General features: G+C 35.6%; 1 protein-coding gene across 2 annotated transcripts in view; it reads right to left on the bottom strand.

Moving 5' to 3' along the window:
- The window catches only part of MMP16 (matrix metallopeptidase 16), a 314497-nt gene that overhangs the window by 18922 nt on the left and 268105 nt on the right, over positions 1 to 27470 (bottom strand). For both annotated transcript variants that reach the window (XM_057497909.1, XM_057497908.1), the window contains 2 exons: positions 22169 to 22307; positions 4790 to 4940 (listed from right to left, as the gene is read on the bottom strand). In XM_057497909.1, the coding sequence (XP_057353892.1) occupies positions 4790 to 4940; positions 22169 to 22307 (290 nt within the window). The remainder of the gene's footprint in view (positions 1 to 4789; positions 4941 to 22168; positions 22308 to 27470) is intronic.

Here is a 27470-nt window from a genome sequence, read left to right as displayed (position 1 = left end):
CTACTGTAGAATTATAACAACATGATGATTCTTTGGGAAAAGCATTGTGACTCAGTGTTTCAAAATAATAAGACTAGAAATGATATTTATTCATCATTTTTTAGAATTGATCATGGGTTATATCCATAAGAGACGAAAGATGCCCAATGTAGTAGTACATAGTATTTTCTTAAGTTCCTTCTGTGCTAAGAAATTATGGTATAGAAAATTCTGGAGTGGCATACCTTCATGGGATGTTACTGGATACTGAACAAAAAGTGGCTCCAAGAGTTATTTTGTGTAACCTAGATACTTTCTCGTCCTACTTTTTCTCATTTCTGTACTCCAGAGTCAAAATTATTTGCTTCGTTAAGTTAGCACAAAATACAGGACCACTTATTTTTTCTATACCCAAGTAATCATACAAAATCCCATTCTTCAGAAACAGTCCTAAAAATGCAACATAATTTAAGATATCAGTTTATACTGTGTTGGGTCATCTAAAAAAACATATGTATTAAGTAATTCAGAAGCACACAGTGTTAAGCTGTAGGAAATAAACCCATTTTTCTATTTGAAAATTAGAGGTAAATAAAATAATAAAAACCAAAGTGGATCTAAACTTTATCCTTTTCTGAAAACATCTTAAAATTTTCAACAGTTAAGCTTAGAGCGAGTATGGCAATTCAGTCTTGGATATATTTGTGAGAAGATGCTGAGAGTTGATTTAGAAACATAGCATTTTAAGAGCTAAATGTTATGAGGATCAAAATGCATCCAAGTATCAAATTATAGTGTGTTAAGAAAAGGGCAAGTAGGAATTTGAGGGATGGAGTTTCATGCTGTATGCGAAATAGTGAAAGAGTAGAAATTTTGATCTGAAATTACAGATCCATTTAAAGAACCATCATTTCATTAACTCTTCTTTAGCTGTCTTTGTACCTATATTTCCTTGTTTTACAATTTATGTCAAGTACTCTAAAATGTGTGCCTCCGGCCAACCTTCCTCTAAGATGGAAATTCAATTATCCAAGTAACTACTTGATTACTCCAATTGGTGTGTAAACAGGCAACTCAGTCTGAATGTGGACACTTCAATCTCTTAATCCTCTTTCCCCAATATTCCTTCCCTGTCTCCTTTTTATATAGAAATAGCACCATCTACTCATGAAAAAACCTAGACGTTATCTTTGATTTACTTTTTTCTCACCCCTAAAATCCAAGCCATAAAAAAGACTTGTTATGATTACATTCAAAACATGTGCTGTACCCTTCCTCGGCTCCATCTCCACTGCCATCCTGTCCCCCTGTACTACATTTACAGCCTCCTAGTTACCTACCCTCTTTGCTTCCACTCCTGAAGCCCATTCTTCACACATAATGTTATGTTTGTGAGTACACATCAGGTCAACCACTGTTCTGCTCAAAATTCTCCAATGCCTTCCTATTGTACTTGGAATAAAATTCAGTCTTTGCCACGGTCCTCAGGGTCATGTGTAATCTGGTCCCTGTGTGCCTATTTGACCTTGACCACTCACTTGCTATGCTCTAGGCATGATGTTTGTTTTGTATTTCTGGATTTAAACATTCCAGCGTTATTACTGTTCCACTACTGTGTCATCTGCCTACAACACATTATTCCTAATAGCTTCCTGTGGCTGAAACTTCTCCTCATGCAAGTTCCCACTCCAGTGTCTCATTCACAAGTGAGGCCTTCCCTGATGTACACACTAATTTCCCAGCCACTTCTTTCTACCCATGAGTCTCTACCACATCATTACCTTTTTGATCACCTTCTTTGTAGCATGTCTCACTGTTAAATACCAGGGTCATTTATTTTTTACTGTTCACTATTGTCTCCCCTCAGAGAATCTGTGACAGGGGAACAGAGCCTTGCGGTCTTTTCTATTAGTATATCTCTATAACCCAGCAGCACATGGCACATAGTATGTGCTCAAAATATGTTTTGAATAAATGAATGAGGAATGGCATGCCAGGAATGGTGCAGAAATCAAGGAAGCAGGAATTTGAGCTATTGAGAATGGAATGGGCTGTCTCATCTTCATGCGGTCAACCCGTGTAGCTGGGTAGATGAGGATGAATACCTCGGAACTGAGCATGCCTACACTTTGGTAGGAAGTGAAGAAGATGCAGGGCTGACACATGGCAGCCCTTGGACCAAATCTAATTTAAAGGTGTGCTATGTCTGTCTAGCAAATTACATAAACGATACTGAATTTGAATGCTTTTCTAGAACATCTGTACTTCCCAGCTCATTGCAGACCCATGATTCCCTATGGTTTCATACACTATTGCTGTGCCCAGCAGTACATACATTACTCGCTTGACCCCTTAAGTATAATTGAGCTTTTTACACCTGGACTACATTATCTCTAAAATCCCTTTTTGCTCTTAGGTTTAAAGAAATACAAACCTATTAATTGGTCCCTCTCCCCTCAAAACACTCTTTTTAAAGAAGAAATATGGCAGTGGGAGAACAGGGAGCAATACGCAAGGATAAAAGTTTTTTCAATGTTTTCTCTCCAAAACACACATGGAAAATATATGAAATGTTAAAAATTGTAAATATTCAGTGTTTATGAGGAAGACTCACTGAATTCTTAAATAAAAGTGGCAACTAGATTGTTGTTTATAAGTTACAGTTTAATTTACATTCCATCTACTTTTAATCTAGAATGAACACACTGATAAAAGTTGTAAATTTGGAATTATGTTATTATACAAATATGAAGTAATCTGTTTATAAAACATCTATAACTCATGAAATCTTATATAAGATAGCACACGTGGAAATTAACTGGATTCGTGCTTTAAATATTTTAAGCCTATAAAACCAGTTATTTAAGGAAATTAACTGGATTTGTGCTTAAAATATTTTAAGCCTATAAAAACCAGTTATATAAAATTAAATATTTCTATGATTTTGTGATATTTTGCATGCAGCTTCTCAAGTAGGAACAATTGAACTAAAACTTCTTTCCCATTTACTAGGCTTTAGACCATTATAAATTTGCTATCTGACCTTCATTGATATTGATTTGAAGTGGACCACATTTGATTTCTACACAAAATTTTCAATAAATAAGTGCTAAATTTTTTAAATGGAAACATTTAAAAATGTTTCCATTTTAAAAATAATACCTGCATGTGTGAAAAAATGGGCTGTTTGATAATAAAATGGCAATTTTTATTATCATCTATGAAATCCTCATTAAAACTCTCATATGAAAGCTCATATTCCATTCTTTAGAAGTGTGTCTTGTCAGTCTGTTTCTATACTGTTCTGTCAAAAAAATAAAGGCACAAACTTGTTCTGAAAGACTACATTTGAGCAATTGAAACTCTGTGGGGAATGAAACTCTAACAAGCCTCAGGAGTGATATTTTAAAGAATATGTTATAAATCTACAGACTTATTTTTATATGTGGTCATGATGTTTTGGCAATCATTTCTTCACCCTTCTTTCATACTTCACTATGATTATATCTTGCTGAGAGTCATACACTTTTTGTGACTGTACATGGCATCTTCTTCTTTAATTGAATTTTTGTGTAATGAATCTCTTTTTGTTTTGTGATTTAGTAAAATCTTAATTTTATGATAGTGCATTAAACTCTATGATCATTTTGCTATAGAAATACATTCAAATAAAAGGTATTGGACGTTTATAATGGAATAAATTTAAAAGTATATATTCCTATCCATGGAGGCAAATGATAGGATCTTTTTGTTCATAGATGAAGCTCAGTGTTTGAAATAAACTTGTAACTAAACATTGCAAATTGCAAAATAAAGTTTATATCATTACCTATTTTCTTCCTAAAGTTGGAACATTTTATATTGCTATACTACTTAAGATTATAAGGCAAACTCAATACTAGTTGTTTGGACATTAAGGCCTGTTGTTCAGATGTGTTTACATTTACTTGTAAAATGCAGTAAAATGCATACTTAAGTCCTTATACATACTAATAAATTTTAAGATTGTCAATTCTTGACCCAGCTAACAATAGTATAATTAAAAATTTTTCATCTTTATTACTTTCTCTGAATATTAATTTAAAATTAACAAAAAATACAGCCTTGAACTTACAATTTTTAAGTAATTTCTGTCAAAAAGTGGGCAAGAGTAGAGCTATGTACCTACTATATAGCTACTGTAAGTCATTGAGATGAACAGTTCAACTAATCTTTACAAATGTCATAAAAGGAAATTTAAAAAGATGGAATCACACTTCTTGAAGAAATATTACAATTCAAACTAAAAGTATTTAGTCCACAGACAGTTTGAGTAGTTCATTACACCTATTTGCTGGTACCTAAATAAGTATCTTATTAAGAAATAGAACTCACGACTAAACTGAAATTATTTATTTGAAAATGTTCACAATTCACTGGATGCAAAATGTAAAATTTAACTTTGAATATGAAAGTAAATAAGCCAGTGCTAAAAAATACTTTCTTAAAATAAGGTAAATTACAAGAAAATGCATTGCAAGGATACATATATACTGCTTATGCAGCTTTATAGGCATGTTAAGATATGGAGAAGAGAAAGAATATATACTATATATATACATTCATAAGAAAGTCACATTATTTGGGTATAGTAGATTTATCTTGAATATTACTTGAAAATATGTTAAATCGTTTTTGATTCCATTAATTTTGGGGTTTATATCCTTTCAATGAATTCTGAATCAAAAGTACATGTCTGCGATACACTAGAAATAATTGACTTGTCTAAACATTAGTTAACTGTTTTCCTCATGTGGAGTGGTGTACTGACCTGTCCCCCTTGAAGAAATAGGTTTTCCCAACGTCCTCCCACCAAATGGCTGAGTCAATACCATGCGGGGGAATTCCACTTCCAAGAGTAATCAAGTCATGAGGGTAACCAGGCTGAAGAGTCGTGTCCTTGAACACCCAATATTTGTTACCTGCATGAAATAAGTGCAAATGCAGAATACACTAATTTAGTGTCAGAAATTAGAGTGCATCTATTAACAAAATGCATTTACAATTATTTTACATGGAATCCATGAAATAACTTAGTAGCAGTCACATTTGGAATACTAGTACTATTTTTGAAACATTAATGTTATTTTTGAAAGTGTATATAATGAATAACTAATAATATCACCAGAATTTTTGAATTAACTTAAGAAATAAAAAATGTATAACTTGTCATAATGAAACAATGGTGAATCAAGGGTCAAAGATTTTTCCTTTAAGAATTAGAGGTCCTCTTTTTGTTCAAGGCTCAATCATTAATGGATTTTGTCCACTCTGTATGCCCTCAGACTGTTTTACTGGTTATAACCCTTACTCTATTGAAACATTTCCTTTAGGCTGATCCTTTCCTTTTATAATAAACATTTACAAGTCCCTTTAGTCTTATAAAGTCACCCTCCTTTGACCCTGTAATACCCTCTTCTGGCTATTATACTGTTCCTGTCTTTAAGAGTGGTCACTGAGGGCAGAGGAATTTTAACCCTAACCTTGTTTGGAATTGCTACTAAAAAGACAAACTTTACCCAGTTTTATTGTTGTTTTGAAATTACCTGCAGACATCACACTTCCTCATGTCCTACACTGCTGGCCCACCACTTCCCTCTTTGGTATGCCTCTCAAGTAGTCTTCAACCATTCCTCAATCCACTGAAAGCTGATTTAACACCTATTGTCCATTGAAACCTTTTGTTCTGGAGTCACCAATGCCTTCCAGGGAAATAATTCTCCACCTTTATCTACTGACACAGTTACCCACTAAAAGCAATTTTCTACCCTAGCTGCTATAAAACCTTTTTTGGGAGGGTGAGGTTGGGGGAGTGGGGCATTTCTCTTTCTTCTCCTAAGATCTGCTATTTTCTGGGCTCTTTTTATCTTACTCAGTCCTTGAATGTTGACATTTCCCAGAAATCTGTTCTCAGCCCCCTTCTCTTATTCTAAATCAAGGAAATCAAGGCCATCACAAACTCAGATGCTTACAAGGGCCAGGTTAGAGTTGATCAGAGTGTAGTAGTAGGGGTATTTGAATGCTGAGACACCTCTGTAAAAGCCCGCAAATACCCACTGCTCTAAAGGTCTATCTCTCTCCCCTTCAACCCAAGTCCTCTTCCCCTGTTCCTTCTGGATCTTTCTACAATCAGGTAACCTCTTGCATAATTAACTCTTCCTGAGGTTAAAATCTGGCAAACTCAAACAGTTAATATCTATTAATATCTGACAAAGTATCTTATGTCCTTTCTAATAGATGTAAGGTCTTACTTGTTACAATATTTCAATACCACCCTTAGACAGAAGAGGGCTATGATAAACTGTACATTCATGTTACGCTTGAAAGAATTAAAAACCATATACCATCCTAAAACAACACAACACAAACACAAAAAACACATCTTCAGGCTAGACTTAGTTAGGAGTCTCTTATTTGTAACCAGGGGTAATCTTATTGAAAAACTTACTCCAAAAGATTCTTCTACCATTTGATATCATTTTAAATTAAAACATACTTATTGAGTACCTTCAGTGTACCAAGCATCGTGTTAGGTACCAAAGATACTAAAGAGAACAAGACAGACTTGCTCACCACCCTGATCATCCTACATTCTAGCAGATTAGGCAGACAAAAACTAAGTACATAAAAACATAATTGCAATAATTGAATAATTAGTGAATGATATGAAGGAAACACATTAGGGATTGAGAAAAGGAAAACAAAAGAAGTTACTTCAAATAAGGAGATCAGGAAAGGCTCTCTGAAGAAATAACACAAGCCAGACTTAAAGAGGAGATGATGATCTATGCAAAGAATGTTGGAAAGAGCATTCAAGCAATGATCAAATAATTGAAAGATCAGTGGAGTGTAATGATCAAGCAGAGAGAGGCACTGAAAACTTACATGATGGGTTTGGATCTTATTTTGAATATACTGGGAAGACACCAAAGATTTTAAATTAGTTGTGGGATGTTTCACATTTTCAAAAGATGTTTTTTTGGTCTTTTGGGGAAATGGATTATAGAGGGCAGAATGGAAATGAGAAGACATGTCAAGGGTCTTTTGTAAAAATCAATTAATTGAGTCATTGATCAACAACATAGTGATACAGCATGCACTGTTTTAGGCACTGGAGATATGGGTGAATAAGAAGGGTGACATCTCTACTTCATGGTGCTTAGATTCTAGTGAACTGATACGGAAAAACTGCAAACAATGGAGATAATTTCAGAGAGAAGTGCTATATAAATACATACAAAATACCTTAATGAATCAGTGATGGGAATGGGGGCTGCTTTGTTTTGGATACAGGAAAGATCCCTTCATTCAGGTGACACGTGAGTTGTTATTTATAAGCTTAAAAAAGCCAGTGCAGTCAAGATGGATTGAGGGGGAAGAAACACTAGGAAAAAGGCCCCGAAGGGAAGAATATTGTTAGGTAGCTAGAACACAATGTTGTAGGAGCATACAGGAAGGACAGAGGTGAGGATCACATGATCTTTGTCCAAATTCGAACTTACTAAGTGAATGAGAAAGCCACTGAATAGTTAAATTAAGTACTTTGTTAGTAGTCTCAGATAAGGTGACAGTAATAGTGATGGAAAAGGGAAGATGGAGTCATGAGGTATTTTGGAGATGGAGTTGACAGGCAGGGCTGATGGGCTGGCTGTGGGGAATGAGAAGAAGAGTGTGTCAGGGATGACACTCAAGTTCTAACTTTTGTAAACGAGAGGAAGTAACACTGCTATATAATAAGACAAAGAAGACTGGGATGGGTGGGTCACTGGAAGTTCAAATCAAGGGTTTGAGAGATTAGTGAGATACTTAAATGCAGAAGTCAAGTGGGCAAATCGATATGTGAGTTTGAAGATAATAGTTTGTAAATCACAAGCATAAATGTGGTGTTTACTATATTAGGATTAGAAGAGATTATCCAGGGAAGGACATATAGAAAAGAGAAAAAGGAACTAGAAAACTAAAACTGGGCCCCTAGAAACATGTGACTTTGAAACAGATCACATAAGGGAAGAGGGAAGAGTAGAAACATGAGAAGGATGTAGAAGAGGTGGGAAGGAAGACTAAAGGAAAAGAAAACCTCAGAAACTAAAAAGAGAGTGGTCATAAAAGGCTATCCTTTGTTGAAATCTCTCTTAAAAGCTGAACAGTATGTATAGTTACCTACCGGGCTTTTCAACAAAGTTGACCCACAAAGGATACTGACCTTCTCCTCGTTTTCCCTATTTGGGTAGATCACATGGTAGTCACTCAATGGATCACATCTGAAACCTCCCTGCTCATTCATTTTCATATCTAATGTATCATTATATTCAGTTGATTGACGTCCTGATTCTTCTCGAACCTGTTCTCTGAAGTCCATTCTCATTGCTACTCGTCTGAGGTGAGCCTTTCAGTTATCCCTTTTAGAGGCAACTGCCTTGTCCACAAGCTCTAAGGTAGGTCCCATTGTTCTCAATATCCTCTCTCTATATTATAATTGCAAGTCTAGAGCCAGTCAACCTTGTGCAGAGCTATGGAGAAAGGGCTTAGACAGATGAGCAGTGCTATCCATGCCTCTTTCCTAGGAACGTGACCCAGGAAATATTAAGAGACTTTCCCACTCAGTAGGGGAGCTGACTACTCACTATATAGTATGAAGCCTGAGGAGCCACGGTGGCCACAGGCACATGGACATTGTGAGGAGGTAGAAACTGAGTGACCTGAGAGGGATGGAAAGAGAAAAAAGAATGGAGTAGATGCAAAGAGCAGAGCTACAAACAGAGAGACTCATGTCACATGTAGTCAGTTCCTAACCTATGTGAGTTCCTGCTGCACATTTACCCTAAGCTCAATGAACCTGGTTGGGTTTATTTTTCTTTTAACTAAATGAGATTATTCAGTCATTATGCTTGACCATCCAAACATCACACAAGATATTAGGTGTGTCTGAACACAAAATTGCTGCCTTTTAGCCAACACACCATATTGTCTTCAGGCCATGTGCCTTAAGAGCAACCTTTTTACTTTCTAGCATGTATTACTCCACTAGCCTCCTTTCTTTTCTTCCTGCCTTCAGTAACTCTTTTATCTGTCTTCCAAAAGGTCATTAAAGGGATCTCCTTAAAATGTAGACCTGATTTTTTATCTCTTTTGTTGAAACTTTCAGTGATTTACCGTTGCACTCAGGATGAAGACCAAACTCACCTACATGTCATTTCAAGGTTCTTCTCAATATAAGTCCTTACTTATTCCATCTATATTCCATATATTTCCATTTCTAGAACACAGGTATAACTCTTTTAAAACTTAGCTTAACATAATTTCTCTGGAAAGCATTTGCATCTGAGTAACGTGAGTTGCTTACATTGCTAGTTCTCACCCAGTCTTTACCCTTGTCGTATTACATACTGCACTGTACATTATTGAATCACAAGTCTGCCCCCCACTCCAGGCTATGAATGATTTGAGGACAAACACTGTATCTGACACCATTTTCCTGCAGTACCTTATATATAATGCCTGGAAAGTAATAAATGCTTAATGAATGGTTATTGATTCAAAGACCCATGTTTAATATTACATGACTAATCAAATACAAGATCAAAAAAATCTACCAAAAAGTGACAATAAAGGCTACATAAATAGCATTATGGACTTTAGTCCTGAATCTTGTTAATAGAGCAGGGAAGAGTTTTATAACCATTAGCCAGCCAGAGAAAATATAAAGGCATGTCACAAGTTCTGTGTTGGAGAACCATTTAAGTGATTATATTTAACTATGCGTTGGGAAATATTATCATAAAAGTGTACACCTATTTTGAGCCATTGTTTAATGTGAATAATTTATAACAAAAAAGACCACACCTCAGTGGCCCAAATCACTTCGCTGCCAGAGTGAGTGAGATGGAAAATTCAGAGTTGTTTCTGAGCATTTTATATTTTAGTCATATCTGTGTGGCATTGAAAATAGAAAGTCATAAAACAATAGAAGAAAAGAATAAAAGTCTTGTTCTGTTAGCTTGTACCTCAGTGATTTATTGTATCCTTTCCTTTCATCTCAGTGTTAATTAGGAAAGGATATAGTTTCTCAGTGTGCCTCCATGCTAGCTATTTAGGATGAACCTTTTATCAGCTCAACTCAGTTAGCTGTACCTTCTTTCAAGCAGAAACACTCTAGTATACTTAAGAATACTTCAGTTTGCAGTTCCTAAACTCTATCCTTTCTGTGAAAATTTCTTCATACTCTTTCCAGGCCTTATAGTGATAATGCTAGGCTATGGATACTCAGGATGCTCTGGTGCATGTAGCATGAGAAGATGTACACAGCTTAGAGCATGTTTCCCAGAGTGTCTCAGGAGAGAAGAACGTGTGAAAAAGAAAAAGAGTTACAGCTCTTCAAGGAAATTCTTGTATTTACTTAATTTTTTTTTTGTAAAAGATAATATGATTTGGAAATAGTTCCCTATATGGTTAAGTGTTTTCCATCAAAAAAAGGAGAAACAATCAGCCTTTTACTTCTAATGATCAAGGCCTTTGTATAGAAGATCTCAATTAGCTTTAAAATTTTTTTTCTGTTAGGAACAAACTCTAGGGGATTAAAAAATTTAAAAAGCACTTACATTCCCTTTTAAAAACCGAAGCAAAAAAGAAAACTCATCAGCAAACACTTGCTGTAAGGTTGCATGATGAAATCTCAGCAGTTATCCACAAAAAATTAAGAGAAACAACACCTAGCCTGCTGAGTAATTGCAACATAGAATTCAAGAAAATAACTCAACAATGATAATGAGTTATACATTTAATTCTCCAAGTGTTTACTAAAGAAATACAATTATACAATTCCTTTTGTATCTTAATGAGATAAGATTTTCACATGACAAAACTGAAGTGACTCTATTTTTAATTTTTAGATTTTTGAGTAAGTATGTGAGATCCATATACAGCTTTTTTCTTTTTTTTTTTACATTGGGGAGGTAGGTTTTTAACTACCTTACCATCAGACAGTCTGGTTCTCAAGGAAAATATTGCTTTTTTGGCAGAATGAAGGTATTTACTGGCTTTTATGAGAGCTTGACATATTCTGGAGCAAGTGGAAAAAACTGGTCCTTACTGACATTAATTGTACTTGGCAGAAATAAGAGGAAAATATCAACAAGTCTGAGTTAGAGACAGAGAAGCTTTATAAATAAAAAGAATAACCTCAGAGGATGTTTAGAGTTGGGGAGGAATATACTGATAATCTATTTCAGCAATTCCCCAATGAGATTCATCCATGTATCCATCCATGCATTCATTCAATGTCTGTTTACTAAGAGCCTCTTATAGCCAGACACTGAACTAGGAGCTGTAGATACAACCGTGAAGGAAATACACCAGGTATTTGCTCTTGTGAACCTGATGGACCAACACAACAGAGAGTCACTAAGCAATAATTCCATAAAGAATTTTAAAATTATATGCTTATTCCTACAAGGAAAAGCATATTGTCTAATAACTCTTTGAAGTTTTTATCAAGAGGGCAGTGTCTGGTCTGGATGTTAAGATTCATACTCGCTTTCCTAACCTGCTTGAACTGACTCCCTGTTATTAATGGGAGTACATTTTATTGTTCAGATGTACTAGATCAGGAAGATGGTTGAGAATCCAAGCTCATACATTTATTTGACAGGCCAAAGAGGTGACGCGATTAAAACCACCTGACTGATTGCTAAGAGATTTGTACTACAGTCTAGGCATTTTAAATCAGTGCTCAACTTACTATTCCAAACTGCCTTCCAGAACAGAAAATGTTTACACTCTGGCATCTAGAATTGCTGATGATTTCCTGCTTCCTTCCTCCTTTATCAAGCAGTCACTTCACATTTATTATTGCAAGTGTTTATCAATCCACTGTACTTTGCTCATGGCTTGTTTACTGAATCTCCCATTATAACTTATAACTAAAAAAAAAACCAATTGTATTTTTATCTCCTTAGAGTCCAAAAAACTCATATATACATTTATATTTTATATAATCTTAATCTTTTACAGCAGTGGTCAGTAAAATAGGGCTACAAGCTGCTGCCTTTTTTGGTAAAATTTTATCAGAACTAAGCACACCTATTCACTTACATATTGTATAGTCTGCTTTAACCCTACAATGACAGAATTGGGAGTTAAGATAGAAACTGTATGATCCACAGAGCCAAAGTATTTACTATGTGGCCTTTTACAAAAAAAATTACAATATAAATTTCTTAGTGGGTGAATTTCTTCATATAAAAGAAGGCTGCATTTAGATTACTCAAGAATCAGTGTTTATTGGGCTGATTATTCAACATTGGTATGCTTCAGGACACTTCAGGGATTTGAAAAAAATAGTCATATATAGTTAGTATTTTCTTTATTAGATTCTGTAGTTTGGGGAGCATTCAACAGCTCTGAAATCAGATAGAACTAGGGAGTGACGGCTCTACCAATTGTTAACTGGGTGATCTTGGACAAGTTACTAAATCTGAGCCTTCCTTTCCTAATTTATACATAATATATTAACACTTCTTGTTTAGAGTTTGGGAAATAATGAGAGATCAAATGTATAATATGCCTACACCATATCTGGAACATGGTACCTATATCTAACAGTATTTCACTGATCAAATTTGCTTGCTACCTACTGAAATAAATATTAGTCATAAATGTTTCAGTACACTGATCTATGTTAGTGCCAGTTATTTGGATTAAGTTTTTATTTCTATGTTGTTTATAGATATGTTACTCAGAAGTTATGAATAAAAGCCCAACTCTGAAGGTCACAGGATTTCTTGTTGCCAGCATTTATTTTTCCAGTTTCCACAATATTATCTAATAAGTAGAGAGTTTTGAATACTTATGCAAATGTGGCAGTCATTCAGTTGTGCAACGTAGATCTCCCTTCAGGAAAGAACTGTTCATTCGGCTGAGTGCCTTTGTATCTGATAGTTGGGCCAAGGAGTCAGCTGAGTGCCTTTGGGTGGGCCAAGGCCATGCTCTTCTTGGGCAGTGTCCAGTCAATGATGGGATATGCTGCATCCTGGCCACTTCTGCCCTACATGAGACACCTCACCATGCAGTCTTCACTCTGGAGTCCCTCACTGGCTTCACTAAGACTCTGTCACATCTACAGCAAAGTCTAGGGCTTTCGAGGCCAGACCTGTGTCCTTCCCCTTCCCCTTTCACAGGGTAACTTTACTCCAGGAAAAAAGTAGTAAAACATCTCTTTTAGGTTATGTATTGTACTATGGAAGAAACTATTTCTATCTCAAATGAACTTCATTAGCACTCCCTAATCCTTTCAAGAGTGAGGGTTTGTAAGCAGCATAAAAGACATTTTTGGTTTATGAGCATTTGAAGTAAAATAATGCAATCACATAAGCCATTACTTTAGCGAGCAGTTTTCTTTGCCATCTTCCAGTGCCACATATTTTAGATAGCTCTTCTTTTTTGATACACGTCTTTTGTATGTCTTCTTATTCCCAAAGTTTATTACCCTCCTCTTTTCTGCCTCAGCTATTTTAGTCCCAATTCTGTAAATGATTTTCGCCTCTTGAAATGAAACTGTCAAATAGGATGAAAAGTACTGCTTAAAGTTATTAAGTGATAGCAACAAAATGAATTTTGAGAGAACTTTTCAACTACTTGATCTTGACTGTTACTGCTTTTGACAACACTGGAAGCTTCATTTAAAAAATTATTTGCAGTTCTTGAAGGAGATTGTATGAGCTCAACTGTCAACAGAGATTTTTGATATTATCTTGTAACTATTCAGCCTGAACATGACTAGTAATTGAGAATATAAACATCTGGCTTGATTGTGCCTACAAAATGTTACTCTATTCTATTTGATTTACCTGAATGACATTACGATAGCTGACTCGCACAAAGTGTGCAGTACATTCAGTTGCTGAGGAAAAGCATATTGCTTCCCTGAGGTATGATACATTTTCTGTTTCTGGGGCTAACTAAAGAAACCAACTTTTGGACATAAATAAAAGACAGTGACTCAGTGTTAGTTACCAAATGTCAAATAGAGGGATGAGGGGGTCTGTTCAGACATCACAACTCTAAACAATGCCAGGTATGTACCATGTGACACTCACATATACCAAACCATGAGGTCAGGAGAAATGAGTGAGAAAGGCCTGCAGCTTGTACATTTGGCCTCACATTCAAGTACAAGGAGCTGCACTGAGTAGTATCTTGATTGGTAAGGAGAGACATTACATACTGGCTTCTTAAAACATACATAAGTATGTAAAATATATATGTAAAATATATATATATATATATATATTACATACACACATATGCATATGAGAAGTTGAAAGAAAAAATTCCTTAAAATATTTATCTACCTATACCTTGTTTCATTACACAACAATGTGAAGGCTCCTAAAGAAAAAATATGTGATAACACAGTAAAACTTAAAAAGTAAGAAAGAAGACAAGGGAAATTAGAATAATGAGCAAAAATAGAACACAGATAAGCAATATGAAACAGGATGAAATTATTCAAAATGTGGGCATCAAAATATTTTACATAGTCATTTCCAATATAAACACTAGAAAAAACACTAAGTACTAATATCTAAGATTAAATGCAAAGCATACAATGTTTTTGTAAGGTAAAATAGAGCCGAAATAACCAGGCGAGGAGGCTACAAAGGAGCCAAAAGTTTAATAGGGTGCAATCCCAGGCGATGTTTGCCGGTCTGGTTAGTCACAGGCCAGAGAAGTCGCGCCCAGCAGGGCAGGCAGCGAGTTTTTAAAGAAGTTAGTGGGAGGGAGAGCATAGGTTTACAGTGGCGGGAGGACTGGCTAGCCTAAGGCACCTTTTCCAGGTTGGGAGGGGGCAGCAGCCAGGGATTGTGGCACATCATCAGGTCAGAATCTGTTGGTCTCTTTCCCTTACTAAACTGGGGTTGGGGGCTTTGCTGCCCCCCTTTATTTGGTGAGGACTGAGCTCATCTGATGTGCTCACCCCTCCCTCTGGTGCCTCCAGCCTTATAGTTTTAAATATGGTATCTTGGTAAATTAATTCTATGTTATTTAATTTTATGTTAAGACTTAGGTAATTTCTCATTCTACTATTCTCAAGAACACCAGAACTATAACCAGGAGGAGAGAGTTCTGGGGACAAGGCGTCTGTTACGAGGGGACATTCTGCTTGACCGTCACTGGGCTCAAGTAATGGGCTGAAACCAGTACTAGTTTGGATGCTGTAGCGAACATTCTATGGAATAACAAGGGAATAAAATTTTATTATGTGTGGTCACCAGTATACTTAAACTTTTGAAATATTTACTTAAACTACTCCAACATAAACTGATGTGTTTAGTAAAACTTTTTTTTTATAGAAAATGCCTTTATTGTGGGTCATTTGATATAAATCAACTGCACATATTTAAACGGTATAATTTGTTAAGTTGTGACATATTTATATATGTCAAAGTGTCAGTATAATCAAGACAATGCACATATTCATCATCCTGTGAAGTTTTCCCATGACTCTTTGTACTTGCTCCTGCTCAGCAACTCTACTCTCACCTATCCTCAGGCAACCACTGAGGAACTTTTTGAACATGGTTGGCATTTTCTAGAGTTTCATATGAATGCAAGAATACAGAATGTACTCTTTTTTGTCTGAATTCTTTACTCAGCATAATTATTTTGAGTCTTATCCACACTGTTTTGTGAATCATTAGGTCATCCTTTTTATTGCTAAGTAGTATTGCATTATCTAGATGTACTACAATTTGTTTATCCATTCACCGCTTGAGGATATTTGAATTACTTCTGGTTTTGGGTTATTATAAATACATCATCTTTGAATATTCATTTAGATGTCTTTGTTTGAATGTATGTTCTCATTTGTCTTGGTATTGGCTGAATGATACAATAGCTGCATATTTAACTTTTAAAGGAATTGTCAACACTTGGCAGCTAAAGTCTTTTTAACCGTAGTCATTCTAACAAATATGTAGTAGTATCTCATTGTGGTTTTAATTTACATTTCCCTAATGACTAATACTGTTAACTATATTTTTATGTGCTTATGTGCCTTCCATATATCATCGCTGGTGAAGTTTCTGTTCAAATGCTTTGCTCATTTTTATTGAGTTGCTTGTTTTCTTTTTACTTCTTTTTGAGTTTTGAGACTTCTTCACATAGTCTGGATACAAATCCTTTACCATACCATATGTTTTGAAAATACTGTCTCCTAGTCTATGGCATGTCTTTTCATTCCCTTAAAAGTATCTTTGAAGAGCAGAAATTTTTAATTTTGATGAAATCAAGTTTATCAATTTTTCTGTTATGGATCATGATTTGGCATCCAATTTAAGAATTTTTTGCCTAAACCAGTCACATATTGTTCTATTTTTTTTCTAGTTGTTTTATAGTTATAGCTCTTACAATTAGATTAGGACTATTTAGAGTTAATTTTTGTGTATGGTGCAATGTGTGGATTATAGTGTATTTATTTTTGTATGTGGATACCCCATGGTTTTAGACTATTTGTTGAAACCATTACATTTGCTTCACTTAATTTCCTTTACATCTTTGTCAAAAATTACTTGTCCATATATATTTCTAATCTATTTCTGCAGTCTCTATTCTGTTCTAATAATCTATTTTTTCTATTTTTCTCACAGTGCCACCTTATCTTAATTACTATAGCTTTAAAATAAGACTTAAAGACAAGTGGTATTTTCAATGTATTATATCTACACTAAGATTTTTGTATTTACATATGAATCTTAGGATCAACTTGAAAACTACTACACAAAGCCTGCTAGAATTGTGAATGCAATTGCACTGGATCTACAGATAAATCTGGCAAGAGTTGACACCATAATAATATTGAGTCCCCCAAACCATGAATAAAATTCTTGGTCGTTCTTTGCTAGTATGTGATGGGAGAAAATTCTCCATAGGTCACTTGATTTTCAGCATGTACCAAAAGCAGAGGCACTGACTGTTTTTGTTATCTATTTCCAGATATTTGTATTATGATAATATTGGACTATAGAGATGCTGCCTCCCTCCAGAGCAAAGGGAAGATTTATTTACTGTCCAGTATAATAAAGAAAATGTTTCCCTTTGGGAGAAAATGTAAGTAGGCTTACTGCTCATTATAAAAGATTTAGGTTCTCCAAGCTTGTGGGTCCTCTTCTATAATATAGCTGATTACAGGTACATGAGTCACCTGGCCCTCCTCACACACGTGTATGAATGGCTGCGCTCTAGCTACTGCTTTTGTCTCTTTTTCTCTAATTCAGGAGTCTCATGTATTCTACCAACACCAATAAAAGTGGGTGTTAGCTTGCAAGTAGGGTAAAATCTCAGACCCTTCACAATTCTTGAAAATATATAGAAATTTGATTAACTTTTGTATTTAGTCTTGTGTCCTGCAACTTTGCTAAGTTTACTTATCAGTTACAGATAATTAGTTGGCTGCACCCGATTTTTGATACAGACAATCATATTGCCTGTAAATATAGTTTTATTTCACATCCCTTGCTTATTACACTAGATAAAACATCTAGTAAAATGTTGAATAGAATTGGTAAGTGCAGACATCCTTGTCTTGTTCTTGATTAATGGGAGAGGCCAGATGTTGTGAATTTTAGCTCCTTCAGTGAATATTTTTTGTGTCCTTATAAATATTCTCGAACCTTGTTCTAAGGCTGTTACTTAGAGATAACTTGGTTGTTTCAGGACTTTTAAGATTCGTTAGGCAGGAGTGAAACAGTGCTCACTCTGGGATAATTATTCCCCACTAGTGAGGCAATACCCTTCTCAGTACTCTACCCAAAGCCCATGGACAGGTGGTTGGTGGAAACAAGTACGGTTAGCCTGTGTGCCAGTGTTCTTTTTAATCCCATGGAAGGATTCCTTCTCCATACTTCAGTGGTTTCCCTATACACACATGCTGATCCACACCATCTCCCATACTTTGGGGGTTCCTCTACTCATCTCTGGGACCCCACTCTGCAGCCTTCTCCTCTGCACTGCACTGTTCTGGGCACTGTGGCCACCTTGTTCTCCCTTGACTCTTAGGTCTGTCTCCTCAACTGAGACTGTCTTCTGAGCATCACCTGGATTCCCCTACCTTGTGCCATAGCCTGGAAACTCTCAAGACAGGAAACTGGGGCAATTTTGGGTCTCACTTCTCTTTGTTTCTGACGCTCAGTGTTCACCGCCCATTTTTCCTGTTGTCCAGTGCCAGAAAAAAATCATTATTTTTATAATTATTTTATATACTTTGTCCACTTTTTGGTGGCTTTGGGTGAGAGAATAAATCTGATCCCTATTAGTACATCTTGACTGGAAACAGAGGCCTCTCTTAATATATTTTGACATACCATTTTTAACATACTAAAAAGCAATAAGAAACATTAAAAATACAGAACTGATCATATCTGTAGAAGACATTTTTCTGTTTTCATATTTTTATAATTTATGTATTGAGAACTCCTACTATATATGACATATGCACACATATAAGTTTGCCCAAAGTTCAAAAATTATATCAAAATATAAATTTTTAATTATCTAGTAGCTTCCTATTCTTCTTAAATTATTTATAAAGGTTTATTTATTTATATTCAAATATATGTTATATGTTATATATTTATATATAACTTATATACACTATAATTACATTTTATATAATAAAATAGATAACATGATATGTAAGATATAAATATAAATTTATATATAAATTTACACAATTTATATATAATTTATACATACTGATAGAAATATAAGTAAATATAAGTTATGCTTTTTTATAGTACTATGACAGTATTTATACTTTATAAGTAAAAGCTCATTCATACTTACATTCAAATCCAAAGCTTCAAATTCTTATATAAAATGAAAACAAGGCTAATCCTAAGTACCTTTAGGGAATATGTAGTTAAATATTTTTTATCCCAACATGGGCTTTAGTTAAGTAGGGAGAATAAAAGACAAAGTTAGCTAAGTACAAGTGCTATATAAATTAGAAGAAGACAAATGATCATAAAGGATGATCTCTGTGAAGAGAAGGAAGGGAAAAACGAGGAGAAAGAAAATGAAGTTAAAGAAGACCAAAGGAAAGAGCAACCAGAAGAGAGATGCTTAAGACCATTGGTAACCACAGTCCAGTGTGGCCGGTGTAGGCGGAGACCAACTTGTATAGGGCTGTGAATATGCATACAGAGGAGGAGGTAAACTTTATTTTTCATTCATTCAATATGTCTTTATTTAGTGTATACCATATTCCCAGCATTGTTTAAAAGAGAGGTCAGCAAATTATGACCAACTGCCTGCTTTTATACAGCCCATGATATAAAAACATCATGAAAAATTTTTTAAAGGTTAAAAAAAGGATAGTCCACAGAGATGGTATGGGGTGAAAAGCCTAAAATACTTACTATTTGGTCACTACTGAAAAATTTTGTCAATCCCCACTTTAAGATGTTGGCATATAGTAGTATAAAAGATAAAAATAAGGGAGAAAAGACCTTGCTCTTATAAAGTTGATATTCTAGTGGGAAGGACACTGATGAGCAATAAATAAGTGAAATATATAGTTTGCCAGATGGTATGTAGGAAACTAAATAAGGGAAGGAAAATCAGACTGCTAAATACAAGGTAGATCGTCTCACAGTTCATAGAGCAAAATGAGGATGACAGTCTTGGGGTGATGAATGACGATTATTTGGGCATTTTGAGGTGATTAAGGTCTTAAAGAGAGGGTGGCAAGCTGAGACAGTTACCTTGACTATGATTTTGATGGTGAGGGTAGGGAAAGGTGGGGCACATCACCTGAAGTCCAGGCTTCTGGGGCTCTTAACTCTCCTGCCAGGGGTGAGGTGGACACTAGGGAAGGGGGTGGTCTCATTGGGAGCACCCAGAGCTTCTGGCTCCCTCTGCATAATCAATGATGTTTGGAGCCAGGGACCTGCACGTTGATAGCTGGCTTTGGAGAAGGTTTATCTGAAAGTAGTGTAGCTCTACAGCAAACTGTAGGAAGGAAGCACCACAGCAGGGTCCTTAGAGTGACAAGAGTTTTAAGATTAGACATTTCCTGATGCCAGCAATATATAAGAAGAGACCATGGACAAGCACACCATTCTAGAAGTTGAATAAATGTGGGAGAAAGACATCAGTGTTGCTAGAATCACAAAAGAAACACCATACTGGGTAAAACACCATACTTGTATTCACCTATATTGCTTTTATTAAAATGTTAAGCATCTACTATGTACCCAGCACCGTTCTACGAACTGAAAATAAAATGGTATGTAAGAAAATATAAGCAACCATTTCTCATGACATTTATATTCCAAGCTGTAGCTCACCTCAAATTTTTATAAGTGCCATGTGTATGTTGGAAGGTACTATTTTATATAAGGTGCATGGGAGACACTCAGAGGAGGTGCCTTTTCTGCTGGCTGTTGAAAGATGAGAAGGAGCTGGCCATTCCATAAGTGAATGAGTGAGGAGAAGCAAAGTGAATGAAAGCGAGAAGGCCAGAAGGCCACGAGGCAGTAAAGAGCTGTCAGACACTGATTTATGACTGTGGCAGTTTCTCCTCAGGCAATTTTATCAGAAAGTGCTATTGATCCTGTGATGAGCCGGCCCCAGGGACAGCCTTCAAACTGAGGGCTACCTGGGGCTTTTTCTTCCCTTCCTTTCATTGGTATTGTTAATGGGACCAAAGAAGTGTGTAGGGGCAGGTAATTTCCCTCCAAATATGCCCCTAAGATTCAGACCCTCTAGGTGGTACATGTCCATTTAATTTATACACTTATTAGAGATAGCAAGAGGGCAACAAAATTAATACTAATCATACTAGCAGCACTCGCTGACATTTATTGAGGGCTTATATGTGCCAAGCACTTCACATGTAATAAATAATTTTGTCCTCAAACTAATCAATGGGCAATAATACTAACTCCATTATTCAGATGGAGAAACTGAGGTGAAGAGAATTGAATAATTTGCCTAGTTCACCTGGTAAGTGTTCAAAATTGGTAGTATGACTGCAGAACCCCATGTTCTTAAAACTAATGTACTATAATCCCTCTTTTCTCTAGGAACAATCTCTAAAAATAAAATAAATTCTAAGTATATAATTTCACTTTATATAGTTTGGATCTCACTTAAATTTTTACAAGTGTTTCCCATACCCTGTATTTTCATTACCCTCATTATTAGAATGAATTCTTCTAGCTGAATCCTGAGGATAATTGCTTTTTTGGGTTAAGATCTCCTTTTCTTTCCCTCAGCCTCCATTCCTGTTTAAGCTTCTTTTCCATCCTTTGGGCTCTTGGGTAACACATTCAATCATATTCGTTACACTCTAGTTTTCCTCAGTTTCAGCTAAATACATTCTTCACAATTCCTTCAGTCCTCCAACAGAATCTATTTCTTTTTCCCCATAGATTTAAGATGCATTGTTTTGAATATTAGAAAGTTTTGAGGATGGTGTTTCAGGCCCTTGACTAAGTTCACTTAAATAGGTAATCCCACTTGGCATGCCAAGCAGTTGGTATTTGTGTAATTAAAATTGGTCACTCAGATAAATAACAAGCAATAAAATTTATTGGGTGAAATTAATTGGGTGAGTTTTTTTCTTACTCATTAGTTTTCTGTGCCCTTATGAGCAATTTCTTACCTTACTGGAAACTAACACAGACTAACTAAATCATGTAAAGTTTAAGAGGTTACCTATGAAAATAAGAAGTGAAATAGATTTCATTGCATGAAAGCAGCAAGTAACTTCAAATACTCTAAAAAAAAAAAAAAACTCTAAAAAAGCCCCTAGGTAATGGAAAATGGCTTTTTATTAATTGATTCATTCATTTTACTTTTCTTGGTTATTTTAAGCCAATAAAAGTTTAAGAGGTCACAATGCCTTCTATTTTGGACTTATGCATGAGAATCCTGTATGAGAAAACACAGAGAATTAAAAATTACTGAAAATTATTGTTGATTTTCCTACATTTAGATATCTAGTCAACACATACAGTTCATTTCATAAACTGAATTAGCTACCTAACCTCACTCAACAGGACTTACTTATTCAACTCCATGTGTGCTATAGGGTCCTGGACAAACTGGCCAAAATACCACAGACTAAGGTATGAGAAACATTCCTTACCTTTAAAGAAGACAAAATTCCCGTCACTGTTTTCATAAACTGCGTCAATACTTGGAGGCAAGCCCCGCCAGAAGTAAGTAATTTGCATGGGGTATCCATCCATCACCCTGTTGTTTCTCACTCGCCAAAACCACTGGTCCTGCAAACCGAGCGAAAGCATCTCAGCAAACATGCATTGTGCACCGTGGCATTTCCTGTGTTTAACATCCTGACAGCTAAGCTAGGGTCATTATCACTGTCTTACATCAAGACAGCCAAAGAAACAGATAACATCATGCCCATAATATCACAGTTTTTGTAGTAAACCTCCCCATCTCTAATCCACACAGTGTGATTAAAAAGATCATCTAAGAATACTTAACCTTAGCACTTGACATTATCTCCAGGGCTTTCTAGATGGAAAAACAGAGGTAGCGTGGATAAATCCCTGCCTAAATTGTGGATTATGGTAGCTTTCCCAATGACAAGAGCAGCTTATGGACATGTATACACCTTAGCATTTATAGACATATGCAAGATCTCAACCTTTAAAATGTTGCAGATGAGAGAGAGAGGCCCTACCTCCTAGTATGCCCTTGTTACATCTATTGTCCCCTGTAATTATGTAGAGTGTTCACCCTCAAATATGCTGTGCTTTGGATGATAAATTATATGGTCACCTTAAATAAACAAAGTTGTTTTGAAAAAAAAAAAGATCATCAGAGTGGACTCCAATTTCGGTCAATTGTCTCTCTCATATGGTCTCACAATATCCTATACTTAATTATTGCATAGGTCATTTCATATTAAAAGTATCTACTCTTACCTCTAGTGAATGATACATGACTTGCCCCACAGTAAGTATTTATAAACATTGTTGAATTAAGAATTAGCCTGGATTCAATATGTTTCACCATAAATCCTTACTAATGGCAAAAATACCTCCAGAAAAATTACATCTGATTACACTAGTTTCCTATTAAAAATTCAGAATAATTTAGAATAATTCAGAAAGATTTATAGACTATCCAAAGTATTTTAATATCAGAAAAAACGACATATATTTTAAAAGCTAATCCTAAATTAAAATGTACTATTTCACTTTACTTCAATATTTAAAAATAGTGTTTCATCTGGAAGTTAGATTTGTACTATTTAGGTAAGTATGTTTCACAAGAAACTTCCATTTCAATTCTTCTCTGTTCTCTTCCCCCAACTTAGATATTAATAAGTGATTAATAATTGGGCTTTCCCAAGCTTTAGTTTAGCTTGACTGTATGTCCTAGGATTTGTCAGTTATTCATATATTCCTTTATACACACACACACACACATACACACACACACACACACACACACACACACACACACACACACACAATCTATTGAGGACTCCTGGATTTCAGGTGACATGATAAAAATAAACCTTATCCCATCTAAATCAATCCAAATATTAACATTTTCTTAGGAACCTTCGAATAGCTGTATTTTGAATAGTCACATTTCATTCCAGTTATCCTGGATTTGTTATTTATAAATAGAGGAGAAACTAGCTTAATTAATGGCTCTGAGTTCATGTCCTATTCTTGCTCTTTCCCTTAATAACTGTCACTCTGCTCAAAATACTAGTCACTGAGTTATTACAAACCAATAACTGACTCACAGTCCAATTACTGTATTAAATATAAGGGACTTTCGGAAGACCTGGCACAGAGCTGGTTGTAATTATTGTTCAAATTTTATTGAAACCAGTTATCCTACATTTCCTGTGTACAGTTCTGTTTACAGTTTTGCCTCTCATTCATTGCTTCCTCTTCATATTTCAGCCATATTCTGGCTCTAGCCATGTATTTCTTTCTCACCAATATCTTCTATGTTAGTAACCATTTTCTGATAATTTTCATGGTACCAAGTAGCCTGAATTAATAAATATTTTGATCCACATGTAGTAGATACAGATATTAAGCTTATTTTAAAGTTCAAGGTTATTTCATGAAAAGATTGATCTTGGAAAATATAGACAGGAAAAAATATCAAGGACTTAATGTGAGCAGGTGATATCAGATAATTTACAACAAAACCAGCATTTTTGTTTAGCTACAACAGGGGTTTCTAACTAGGTGTTAAAACCATGCTAATGTGCACATAAATATTCTTGAATTATTGTAATGTATATTCTAAAATGATAAAAATGTTTAAATACCTACTGGGTCCTGATAAAGAAACAACTAACCATTACTATTTATGTAACAATGAAACAAAGCTCTTTAAGCTGAAGAATAGGAAGAAATCAGGCAAAAAATCCTGGACTACATTCCATGTTTTTCTCAGAGAAGAATGTCTCAGTGCTCTATTTCCCCACATACTGAGACAGGGCCAGTGGCTCTTTGGGACTGACATATGCTGCATCTGAAGGTAGGAACACAATTTCAACTTGCTACTACTAAGAAATGAAAGTTCTTTCTCAAGGTAACCATGTCAGTTTGCCAAAATTCAGAAGGAAATGTAGAGTCATGGATGGATTCAGGACTACTTCTCACTAACAGCCTTGGCAGAGTTACATAAATTGTAGGTACTCAGGTTGTGTTTCTATTCAACTCATTGACACCTCCATTTGGTGGAAAGGGATGGAACAAATAATTTAGCAAGCATTCTGCCACATACGATGTAAACATGTACTGCAGTCACTGTAGATTGCCATTTCAGAAATGGGGCTTGTGAATAATTAGTAGGGAGAAGATGGTTACAATGGCATTTAGGTCTCTGTGCAAATTTTCCTTCTCTGATCATCCTATCTAAAACTGAAGTCCCTCACTCACCCACCCACCCGCATTTACTCTTCCCCATCACCTGCTTTATTTTCCTTCACTGAATTTATCATTGCATGTTTTACTTACTTATTATTCATTTTCTCTCTACTAGAACATAAGCTCCATGATGGCAAATATGTCTGTCTTTGTTCACTTGTAGTTCCCCATTTCCAGAAAAATGCCTTGCACATAGTAGAATATTAGTAAATATTTCTTGAAAGAAAACAAAAGTTAAGGAGAAAAGGGCAAAGTAAAACTTAAGTGATCCTTTTAGAAATCAAAACCTATACAGAAGTCACAAAAATACAAGAGTTCTTCTACTTGAATAGGCAGATGTTTAGTATGCACACCATTTTCTAGATGGGTATGATACATAACTGTTCTTGAAACATAGAGATAAAAATTGTTTTCACCCTTCCAAACAGCCTAAGTTTTGTTTTGGCCTTTAATGTAAAGGGAAAGAAAGAGGAATCACTTCTACAAAGCCCTAAATATATTGCTTGTATCTTGACTCTGGCCTTTTTTGGCTGCAGCCCTAATTGGAGGGAGTGGAAGGGGATAGGAGAGGCTAAAAATAAACACAGCTAACAAACTTGCAAAGTCAACTTATGAGAAAAAGAGTAGTGGTTAAAAATTAAGTACATGTTTTTAAGTAGGAATTCTTCTTTAAACACTAATATATCACTTAGGATACACACTGACACATAGATTCAGATTTTTCTTTCCATGTACCAGGGGACCACTTTGTAACAAGTCCTCAGAGTAATGCATGGTGTGCACGATGAGGCAGTGACATACAAGAGAAATTCAGTTTGCCTTTTTTCCATTCCCTTTAAAATTCTGGCTTAGTACAGGCATATTGTTTGCTGACAACTGTACAGAAAAAGTGTCCTCCTGCTGTCTGAATGTGAAGATGACAGTGCTATCGATCTACTTTAAGTAGAGGGTGCTATTTTCAGTCCTCATTTTAGGAACCAATTAGTAGAACTGATCGACTTTAAGTTCTCTTCTGTAATACAGAATCTTTTATTTTACAACAACTTGACGTAGATCAATGAATGTCTCCCGTGTCTGTGGCGCACGTTTCCGGAAGGCGCTGGTTCTCTCAGGCCTCTCTCCTGTGCCGCCTTGGGCATCTCCCAGACTTCCCCACTTCTGAAAGAGCATCTCAGATCTCTGGATTTCTGGCCATCCTCACTGTCACTATCACACTTCCCTGAGATGAGTGCAGGGCCAACTCCAAGCCACCGATTTGCATCCCAAATGGAATCCAAACTCAGGCTCCGCCTCCTGCTCCTATGCATCCTAGGGTTGTCCCTTCAGTGCTCGTGATGGTCCAGGCACGTGTGCATTCTCTCAGTTTCTTTTCTTCCTGAACACACTTTGTGTGTTCTTTCCCTTCCTCACACTTTTCATCTAATTAACTGTGAGCCACCTATTCATTCCCAGCTGCAAGGAGTGTACACATGTTTTAATGAAAAATCTATTTTTTCATCAAACCACCATAGGACAAAAAACCCATATGTCAAACTAAGGTAACTGCTTAATATGCGTATCAAACTATTTATTAAAATGACATCAAGGGAACTCACTAGCTATGGAAAATTTTAGAAAAAACATTTATATCTATAAATACATATTACAAACAGTTGTTTTGTTTTCCTTGAGGACTTAGAATGTGATGGCTTGGAGAGTGGGGAAATTGGTGTTCAAAATTAATCTGTTTCTTAAAAAAAATAGACATGTTATAATAGTGAAAAAAGAGGGAACTGTGGCAATAAAAAGGGAAAATCGTAATTTATATGAATGCTTAAAGAACAGAGGAAGAAATGGTGGCCTTGTGCTTTATGGTAGGCCTGTATTTGCTTCTCAAGCAGAATGAGATGTCTGAGACACCTGGCTGGGTGCTCTCTCCCCTGGGCCCATCCTTGCTAACAGAATCACCAAGTGGTCTCACAAATGACTGGAGTTGGGGCAGTCTCGCACGGGTAACTAAGTATATCTGGGCAGGAGGTAGAAGGCAGCAACGAATTCTGGCCTAAGACAGACATTCAAATATTTACCCATCTGAAGCCACTGCTTTTTTGAAGGAGCAAGAGAAACAAAGATAAATTTGAGGAAATAGGGTCATAGTTGCAGTGAAAGAAAGCAAAAATATGCTTTGGTGTAACTGCTACTAAATAGCTAACACTTTTTCCCCATTTGATGGACTCACTGCCTTACATGTACTTCAAATGCATAGTGTTAAAATGAATAACCAGAATTTCTTATAAAACTTAATATTTAAACTATGTTTAATAATATCATATGTTAGACCCTATGCCTCCCCATCACATACACAATTACTGAACCTATTAGAATAAAAATTGATAATGATGAAAACTGATTATTTGGTTAAACTATTCATTGTTAGTAATATATATTACTAAAAACCAGTTTATATATTAGTTGCTTTTTTTCCAAAAATAACTTTGTATTGAAGCAAGTATAGATTCACATTGCAGTTATGAGGAA

Source organism: Manis pentadactyla, chromosome 3 (assembly GCF_030020395.1).
Source record: "Manis pentadactyla isolate mManPen7 chromosome 3, mManPen7.hap1, whole genome shotgun sequence".
Lineage (NCBI taxonomy): Eukaryota > Metazoa > Chordata > Mammalia > Pholidota > Manidae > Manis > Manis pentadactyla.
The sequence above is the reverse complement of the archived record's forward strand: the minus strand, read 5'-3'. Positions and strand labels throughout refer to the sequence as shown.